This window comes from Lathyrus oleraceus, chromosome 4 (assembly GCF_024323335.1).
Source record: "Lathyrus oleraceus cultivar Zhongwan6 chromosome 4, CAAS_Psat_ZW6_1.0, whole genome shotgun sequence".
NCBI classification, from domain to species: Eukaryota; Viridiplantae; Streptophyta; class Magnoliopsida; order Fabales; family Fabaceae; genus Lathyrus; species Lathyrus oleraceus.
The window spans coordinates 381,691,796-381,702,569 of NC_066582.1; the positions used below are offsets into that span (position 1 = coordinate 381,691,796).

A 10,774-nucleotide genomic window follows, 5' to 3' on the forward strand; every position below is an offset into this window, starting at 1 on the left:
ATATATATATATATATATATGTATATATATATATACAGATATATATTTCATACTCATCACGGTGTCTTCCTCTTCACGCAACCGGTCAACCGTATCATTCAACCGGCTACAACCCAATTTTTTCTACATTCTTTGAGCTGCTACGGTTGCTGTCACGCGGCTGTTTGTTCCTACAATTTAGTTCTTTGATCATGACCAGTTGTGTATTCTCTTTATGAAACTCTTGTCTTGCAACCTTAGCTGCATCCCCTTTAGATTCCTTCCTTTTCGCATTGCATTCTTTCGCAAAATGACCGAACCGTTGACACTTGTAGCATTTCTCCTTGCTCTTGTCAAATCTCATTCCTTCAAATCCAAAGTTTCCACCATGTTTTTAGCTGCTCTCACCTCTTTGACTCATCGAATTCTTTGAATTTCAGGACTCTTTTCCACCAAAATTTTGAAAATTCTCTTTATTCTTCAAGGGCCATTTTTCTTTCGATCTCTTATCCTTCTTGTTGAAACGAGCTTGCAAAGCTATCTCAATCGCTGCCTTATCGTTATTCCTCTCCTCCATCCTTTGATCACGAGCCTCAAGAGAACTTTGCAGCTCCTCTTTTCTCATTGTCGCAATATCCTTCAACTCCTTAATCGCCACAACTATGTTTTAAAATCTTGGTATTGAAGAACACAAGATCTTGGCAACAACATATTGCTCTGTAATGGTTTCTCCATATGTCTTCACTTGGTTCACCAACTAAGTGATTCTCGTTGCAAAATCGTTGATTGTCTCCTCTTCCTCTATTTGAATCAATTCAAGTTGGCGTTTGTGAGTTTGTAACAACACCATATTTGCTTTGTCAGCCCATACACAAGCTTTCTCTAAGATCTCCCAAGCTTGCTTCGACGAATCGCAATCACCAACCTTTTCAAAATCGCTTCCATCTACACATTGATGAATCAAGAACAACGCCTTGAAATCCTTCTTCTTCTCTTCTTTATGTGTTGCTTGATGCGCTTCAGTAGCATTCTAAACAAGAGGAGTAACACCATTCTTGATCACCTCAAGAACATCTTGGTAGTCAAACAACATCTTCATTTGATTGCACCACTTGTCATAGTTCTTTGCATCAAGAATGAGTAAATTTGCAGGGATTCTTTCATTGGAGACTGAACTCATGTTGCACACAAGATGTTTGTGGATCTGAACCAGGCTCTTGATGCCAAATGCTAGAACAAACAACCACAAGATTGGTGGAACAAAGGTGGAAGAATTATGGATGTGTAGAGTGAAATAGGAGAATTGAGAGAGAGAGAGAGAGAGAGAGAGAGAGAGAGAGAGAGAGAGAGAGAGAGAATTGAGGGTGTGATGTTATACTTGCATTAACTAGTGTGAGAGTGCACCCTAAATACTTATATACAAGTTACACAATAATTGGAATATAATTTGACCATGTACAATAGCAGAAAAAACAAAAATTCGGGCATGTAATCGGTTACGCAAAAACAGATAACTCGTTACACCTGACACTGAAATTAAAACAAATTAATTCAGCTTCAATGGTAACAGTTACATCATTTCTGATAATCGGTTAAACCTTCGAAATATTCAAATCTCTACTACTGGAATGTATGTCAACTTCAATTGTAACCGATTCCACACCCGTAATAACCTGTTACAACACTTGAATTACTATATAAACTTCAACAAGAAGGAGATAAAGCTAAATATGAAAGGAAGATATATTTTTTGGGATTGTCGGTAAATTGAAACAATGAAGTAACTAATGTTCTCTTTCATTTTCTAATTCATATTAAATTAAAAAATAATTAATTTTCATTAATAAAATATGAGTGAAAGTGAATTAATACTTTAAAAAAAAGGAGAGGGAAAAAAAGCAAATTAACACATGTGCGAATTTTAATAAACAATTAAGTAAATTAATGAATGTCAAAACCATCATTTCATTAGTAACATCACACCAATCAATTAAAACGTGGTAAAATGTGGTAATCAACCGTTAATTGTGACGTTTATAGTAAATGTCATAAATAAACCGCCACAACATAAGTAATTTTTATAGTGACATCCACAAAGAGATTTTCATTAACGAAAGTAGTATTGGCATTCTTTTTCAATATTTTATAATTATAATATTCAACAATGGCATGTAAAATTGAAAACGAATAAAGAATTGAGATAAAAAATTGCAATGAGTAAAAACGATTTCTTCATTGTTTGAGCCATAAGTTTGGTCGAAATAAACTTTAAAACATTTAAAAATACTATACAAGTTTAAAATGTGAGAATTTGTTTGTAAAGAAACGTAGGAGTTTGTGATAAAGGAATGGATATGAATATAACATTTTGTTGTTAAAAAAGACTTACACATAGACTCATAGACATATAAAATAAAAAAGCAAATATAATCATTTATTTATTTGTATCATATAATTTAAGACACATTCTAAAACCGGTTTATTACAGACGAAAGAACACCAAAAACTCCTTTTTGAGTCTATAGGGTGTTGTCTGAGTCTAACAAACACACATACATTCATATTTCAATTGCGCTAACAACTGCATTAAAACAGAAGTCAATATCATATGCAACAATATTGCAATATTAAAAACATCACACTAACTTATTATAAAGATAAACACTAGCAAACCACATGCACTGACATTCTTTTTTCTTTTTGTCTTATTGAGCTACCTTTTCCTTGACGAGATTAGCATCAACATCTCGAGTAATTTTGAAAATCAAGTCAATATAACCATTTGGAGGATTAATATCCTCACTAATCTTCTCATATTCAACCGTCCATTTAGCAACAGCAGTGCCATCAGCCTTATCAGTTGCTTCAAGGATGAGCTTAAAGACCTTATATTGCTTATCAATATCTCCACCAAAAACCTTCCAAGTAATTTTTTTGTTATGTTCATCAACTTCTTCAATACTCTCGTCACATGTGTGTACCTCACCATCTATTGTTGTGTAATTGGTACCAAGAATATCAAAGTTGCATATAAGAGAACAAAAGAATATGAGGATGACTTTTTTAATAAAACAAAACTACCACATTGTTTTCATTTTTGCAATAATTTATTTTAGGACTCATTTATTTTCCAAAATAAAATAGGCAGGTCATACAACATTTTGTTTTTGTACAAATTCATAATTTTTTTTATATATTTTTGTTGATTTATAACTCATCCTTCAATAAGACAAAACAAATAACTAATGGTCCGACTAAAACATGAGATATAATCTACACAAAACTCTATAACAAGTTTTTGTTCTAAGGCTCAGTTTGAGAAATATTAACCAGCGATAAATGATAATTTATAATTGATAATTGATAGTTTATAATTCATAATTGATAGTTGATAATTTATAATTGATGATTGATAACTTATAATTAATGAGTTATAGTTATAAGTTAATTAAAATGTTAGATAAATTAGTTTTTTCAATAGCTAATAAATATAAATTGATATAAAATAACATTCTTAATTAATAACATATCAACTCAATTATCTTTTATATTATTAAATTGATTTTTATTTTATAAAAATTAGACGTATCAATAAATAAATGATATATATATATATATATATATATATATATATATATATATATATATATATATATATATATATATATATATATATATATATATATATATATATATATAACACGTTGTTTTGATTTAATCTTAGTTGTTTTTGTTCTCACGTAAGCTTTTATTTTTCTGCAGACTTTAACCTTTTTTTAATATATTTTCAGAATTAAGAAAAAGGTAGAAAATAAAGGTAAGATTGACAAAATAAAATAATATAAGAAAGTGGAGTGGAAATAACGAACTAGAAAATAGAAAAAGTGTTGTAGTAAGATATTCAAAACTTTTAGAGATGCAATTAACTTTTTCTATTGTTAACAATTAAAATATATTTATTTATTTCAATTTATAAAAACAGTTTCGAAACATATTTTTTATTGACGTGAACTTGAAAAATTAAAAGTTAAAATTTAACTTATTGTTCTTGTTAAACAATCTTTAAAAATAAACACTAAAAATAATACATAATAACTTTTATTTTATTTTCATCTTCAAAAATATTTGTTTTTATGCCTTCCTCCTCAGGTTTCTCTCCTTCCCTTATCTCTATTCTCTATCTTGCCGAATATCTCATTCTAGAGTCATTTCCCTGTTTACTTTCTCATGTCCCTTTCCCTCACCCGCTTCTCTCTCTCTCTCACATCTTCTTAGTGTTTTCTTATTACTATCTTTCACTGCTCTTTTTCATCGCATCTCTCTTTTTATTTCTCTCTCTGTACATTCCTTCTTGCACTCTTTTCTCTCTTTGTTATCAACAAAGAGTATTATATTAAATGCTTCCTTATAGTGTTTGCACACAAATCATTCATGAAACTTTCTTATAGATATTGGCATCGCATATATTGCAGAACTATTAACTTTGGAAGGTTTCGTAGTTGATTATAACCGAACTGGCCTTTATTGATATTGTGGGAGTTTCAACTTTTACATTTATTCCGGTGCAATCTTTCTTTACAACTTCTGTTCCCCCTTCTATTATTAAAATAAATCATAACTTCTATGCTCTTTAAATACGTAAAAAGAAGTTTCAATTTTATTTAATAATTTTTAAACAAACTAGATAACTCAATTAATCATGATGGTATAAATAAACTTTATAATTACCTACGACATAGGTCCAATGTTTAACCGAAGCAGTGTCATGCCAGTCATCACCTTCATGCAGTTTGGCTTCATGAATTCCTTCACAGTGATTTTGCACTTCGTGAAGTTCTGATGCAAACAGTTTGAAGAACTTGTCAGCAGATGTTTTGATCCCAAGTTCTGTAATAAGTTTGCCAGCTAGAACCATTTTTGAAAAGAAATATAAAAAAGAATAGAAAGAAACAAGGGTTGATACGATGAAAGTGTATGCAACCCATACCTTAAATAGGAATTGGATTACATTACTGTTAGGTATCAATTTCAATTACATTCAATTTTTTTTTTCCCAACAACATGTGTGCATATCGTCCAGACAAAGGCTTATATGTGTGGATATCGTCGAGACAAGCGTTTTCTTTTAATATATTAGGTATGTTATATAGGTTACGGATTTGCTTCACATGCAGAAACTATAAAATTGTTACAGAATACCAAATTAACACATAATACCAAATCAGAAACAGATAAAAAAATTGATATTATCTTTTTATACAGAATTACAAATTTACATTGTGGCAAAATCATGTGTACAAATTTACATTGTTGTCATCAACACATAATACAAAAGTTAGAGTTTTGCATATGAAAATGTCAAACCTCTATACGTACAAATTCATCTTATAACAAAAGAAAACTATTGTTGTTGAAATTCATGACAAGATAAGAAGACACCAGCCCAAATTGATCGAATATCATCTATATCTTCTTGTGAGAATGGTGTTTTTCGCTAAACTCATATAATTAAAACAAAGTTTAAATATGGTAAGATAACAACAACAACATTAACTTAAGAAATATGCATAAATTAATTGTATATGGATTAAGCCAATACCTTACACTTGGTTCATCCATTTGTAATACCTTCGGTCACAATATCATGCATATGTTTCATAATCTAATATCTACAAGCATAACCGTTGAGTTGTCTTCTCGACTACAAATAATGCTAATATATGTTGAATCGTAGTTCCTTGTGTCGAAGCAGGTTGCTCGACAGGAACAAGAAAGTGTCAAACCACCTAGGGTGTTTAGTTGTGTTAGTGTGTCGAAGTGTTGAAACATGTTGCTTCACACATGATTTCGACTTAGGCCTATTTTAGTAGTGTTAGCTATTGTGGACTTTTATAGTTTTGGACTTTGCCTTGAGGTCCAAGTTAACCTAAATCTATAAATAGAGGGAGTAACCCTTATTCTTGTAATGAAGTGAATATAGCATTTATAACATTGTATTCACAGTATTTTGTATTTGTAAAGTGAATAAGAAGTTTTCCACAGTTTGCGGGCAGAGAGAAACTCTGTAGAATTGAATTCCTCTTCTCCTTCATAGTTCCTTACTTTGTTTCTTCTCCATTGTTCTTCTCTTTTCATTGTTATTGTGTGGGTGATAACAATCTAGTTCATCAAGATTGATTGAAATTCTCCATAGGTTGCGTTGGATTTCCAACATCTGGTACTAAGAGCTCCGGTTTAATCGATTTGTGGGAAGAAAATCACCATGGTAACGAATCATCCAAACTGCCATTTTCCAATAAATATTCTGATTCTCAAGAACAACAATTATGAGAATTGGTGCAAGCAGATAAAGGTTGTGTTCTGTTATCAAAATCTTTGGGATCTTGTGAAGGAAGGAGTAGTAACGCTTGCAGAAGACGCGACAGATCAAGAAAAGACTTCACGTAAAGAATTGAAGAAGAAATCTTATAAAGCTCTCTTTATAATCCATCAATGTGTTGATGCAGATAACTTTGAAAAGGTTACTGATGCAGAGTCAACGAAAGAAGCATGAGAGATTCTGGAGAAATCGTTTAGAGACGCGCAGAAGGTGAAATAGGAGAGGTTACAAACTCACAAAAGAACGTATGAATTGCTTCAGATGGAAGACAATGAAAGCATAACTAATTTCTTCACCAAGTTTACGAAACTGATGAATCAAATCAAGGTGTGTGAAGATGTGTTGACATCAATATTTGTTGTTGGAAAGATCTTGATGTTGTTGGCTCTAACGTTTGACCACATGGTAGTAACCATAGAAGAGTCGGAAGATTTGTCTAAACTGACAAAGGAAGAGCTTTAAGGGACGCTTGAATCTCATGAACAAAGAATGGCTGAAAGCGCTGCAGGAAAGTCGAAGAGTGAAAGAGTGATATGGCTTTGCAGGCACAACCAGCAAAAGAAAGGAAAGGCAAAGGAAGCTGGAATGGAAACAAAGGAAGAAGATGTTACAACAATTTGACTGGTCAAAATCAGCAAGAAGGAAACTGATCGAATCAGAGAAAACCCTGGAACCAAGGAAACCAAAGAGGTGGTGTTGCAGGTAGAGGAAGAGGTGGTGGTCAAAAGCCAGACAAGAGTCACATTCAATGTTACAATTGTCAGAAGTATGGTCACTATTTTAGTGATTGTCCAGAAAAACAGAAGAATCAAGAAACTTATGCAAAGCTAGCGAAACATGAAGAAGAAGAGATGTTGTTAATGGTTATAACAAGAGATGAAGAGAGATTCTAGGACTATTGGCACTTGGACTCAATATGCTCATCACACATGTTTGGAAGGAAAGATTGGTTTGTCAACATAAAACCCTCAATGAAGAACATGGTGAAATTTGAAAATTACAATACTCTAGCAGCTGAAGGTGTTGGTGATGTTCTGGTTATGAGGAAAAATGGAAAGAGGTCAGTAATTTCAAATGTGTTGTACATACCAGGCATGAAGAGCAATTTTCTTAGCATAGGGCAGTTAGTCGAAAAGAACTACAAGGTGTCAATCGAAGACAAGATGATGAGAGTTCTCGACTCCAATGTCTCATAATAGAACCTTCATGATTGAACTAAATGTGATGGAGCATAAGTGTCTTGCAATAGCATCCAAAAAGATGAATGGATAAGGCATTATAAAATTTTCCATCTCAATTTCAAAGATACAAGAGATTTGAAGAGAAGAAATATGGTTTCAGGATTACCAGAAATCGACATTCCAAATGAAGTGTGTCAAGAATGCGTGCAGGCGAAGCAGCATAAGAACAACTTCAGTAAGGATGTAGGAAGTAGGTCGATGGCAATTCTTGAAGTCATATACTCTGATGTATGTGGTCCTCTCTAGGTGGATTCGATTCGAGGTAACAAATACTTTGTTACATTCATAGATGATTTTAGTCGAAAAATATGGGCTTACCTGATCAAGAAGAAAAGTGAAGTGATCGAGGTACTTGCCAAGTTTAAATCTATGGTCGAAAGACAGAACAGTCGAAAGATCAAGATTTTGAGGACTAATGGTGGTGGAGAATATGTGGCGAAAGACTTCGATGCATTATGTGTGAAAGACGGGATTATGCATGAGGTGGTGCCACCCTACACTCCATAGCAGAATGGAGACGCAGAAAGGAAGAATAGAACCATCATGAATATGGTTAGAAGAATGTTGAAAGGCAAGCATCTATCGAAATAATTATGGCGAGAAGTTGTATCGACTGAGACATATATCCTGAACAGATGTCCAACGAAGAAGTTAGAAGGAATCACACAAGAAGAATGTTTGTCGGGTGTCAAGCCTAGCTTGAGTCATCTGAGAGTGTTTGGATCTATAGCATATAGACATGTTCCAAATCAATTGAGAAGAAAACTTGATGACACGTTGAGTCAGATGATCCCGATAGGATATCATTCGACTGAAGGATACAAGTTGTTCGACCCAGTGAATAAGCAAGTGGTGATCAGCAGGGACGTGATCATATATGAGCTTAAAGAGTGGGATTGAACTGAGAATGTTAAGAAGGATTTAGTGAGAATATTTTGTGATGAAACCAGCTAGTGAAGTCGAAAGAGAAGTTCGACAGGAAGAAGTCAGAGGTGAAGCAGGCCTAAGCAGACCTCAAAGAACAAGACACACACCTGCAATGTTGCAAGAATGTGTGATTACATAAGATGATGTGGTCAATGAAGAAGGTGAGTTGGTACATTGTTCTTTTTACGCAGATGTCGAACCATTGAATGCAGTTGAGGCATAGAAAGATTCGAAGTGGATGAAAGCAATGGACAAAGAGATGAAGTCAGTTGAAGTCAACAACACTTAGTCACTTGTCGAATTGCCACAAGATAAGAAGGCAATCGATGTGAAGTGTGTATACCAGGCGAAAATAAATCCCAAAGGAGAAGTGACTAAACATAAGGCGAGACTTTTGGCGAAAGGATTTATTTAGAAAGAAGGAATCGACTTCAATGGACTTTTTGCACATGTTGCTAGGATCAAAACAATCAGGTTGGTTGTTGGTCTAGCAAACATAAACAACTGGCAGATGTGGCATATGGATATAAAATGTGCATTCTTGAATGCCCCCTTAGAAGAAGAAGTTTATGTTTCATAACCAATTGGGTTTGTGAAACAAAGCGAAGAAAGAAAGGTGTACAAGCTACATAAAGCCCTGTACGAACTTAAACAAGCTCCAAGAGCTTGGAACAAGAAGATAGTTGACTTTCTAAGGGAGAAGGAATTTGTGAAGTGCAAATCTGAACATGGAGTATATGTAAGAAGAAGCAAGTGTGAATTTCTTATACTATGTCTCTATGTCGATGACCTATTGATAACAGGTAGCTGCAAGAAGGAGATCGAAGACTTCAAAGGTGATCTCAACAAGGAATTTGAAATGTCATGTCTGGGTGACATTTCATATTTACTTGAAATCGGATTCTACAAGAGTGGTAGAAGTTTGATGATGCACTAAAGAAGGTATGCAGGTGAAATACTCAAGAGAATTGAGATGCAAGATTGCAACCCAACTTCGACTCCAGCTGAGCCCAGATTACAACTATCAAAAGTAGATAGCTTAGACACAATGAATTAGGAAGTGTGTTAAATTGTAATTCCTTGTGCCGGAGCAGGTTTCTTGACAGGAACAAGGAAGTGTCAAACCACCTAGGGTGTTAAGTTGTGTTAGTGTGTCGAAGTGTCGAAGCATGTTGCTTCACACAGGATTTCGACTTAGGCCTATTTTAGTAGTGTTAGCTATTTTGGGCTTTTATAATTTTGGGTTTTGGATTGAGGTCCAAGTTAACCTAAAAATATAAATAGATGGAGTAACACTTATTCTTGTAATGAAGTGAATAGAGCATTCATAACATTGTATTCACAGTATTTTGCAGTTGCAAAGTGAATAAGAAGTTTTCCACAGTTTGTGGGCAGAGAGAAAATATGCAGAATTTAATTCCTCTTCTCCTTCATCGTTCTTTACTTTCTTTCTTTCTCCATTGTTCTTCTCTTTTCATTGTTATTGTGTGGGTGATAACAATCTTGTTCATCAAGATTGATTAAAATTCTCCATAGATTGTGATGAAAGTGTATGCAACCCATACCTTAAATAGAAATTGGATTAATGTACATTATTGTTAGGCATCAATCTCAATTACATAATTTTTTTTTGTCCCAACAACATGTGTGGATATCGAACAGACAAAGGCTTATGTCTATTTAATGAACACATTAATTTTTTTGTCCCAACAACATGTGTAGATATCAATTAGACAAAGGCTTCTGTCTATTTAATGAACGGACACACATATTCTTTTAATAAATATTCTATGTTATATGTTACAGATTTGCTTCATATATCTCAAAATCCATAAACTTGAATCTTAATTATTTAATTAATTCAATAATAAAAATGTACAAGAAATATATTAAATCTAATATTTAAACAATGAAAATATATTAAATATGATATTTAAACAATGAAAATATATTTCTATTTAAAATTAACAAGTAATCGATAGTTTATTTAATTATAAATTCTTTAAGACCTATTTTTTTTAAACACAATCAACAATTTTGTATACCAATTGATTGAAATTTTATCTTATTTTCCAATATATAAAAGCATACGAGTTAATCTAATTTTTTCTAAAAAATAGTAAATAAGTTTCCTAATTGATTTTTTTTAAGTATATAAAATGATATTCACTACTACAAAAAATATATGTCATGTCGGACGCAAAATGAATTTCACCTCTGTTACACTGTCGAGTCAACGATGAGTGAT

General features: G+C 32.9%; 1 protein-coding gene across 1 annotated transcript; it reads right to left on the reverse strand.

Annotated features, from left to right (window-relative positions):
* Nucleotides 1-2,620: 2,620 nt before the first annotated feature.
* On the reverse strand, nucleotides 2,621-4,914 carry LOC127075565 (MLP-like protein 28). The gene is made up of 2 exons (XM_051017028.1): nucleotides 4,708-4,914; nucleotides 2,621-2,968 (listed from the first exon to the last, which is right to left on the reverse strand). The coding sequence occupies exons 1-2, from the start codon at nucleotides 4,892-4,894 to the stop codon at nucleotides 2,685-2,687; spliced, it is 471 nt and encodes a 156-aa protein (XP_050872985.1). The 5' UTR covers nucleotides 4,895-4,914; the 3' UTR covers nucleotides 2,621-2,684.
* Between the last annotated feature and the right edge of the window lie 5,860 nt (nucleotides 4,915-10,774).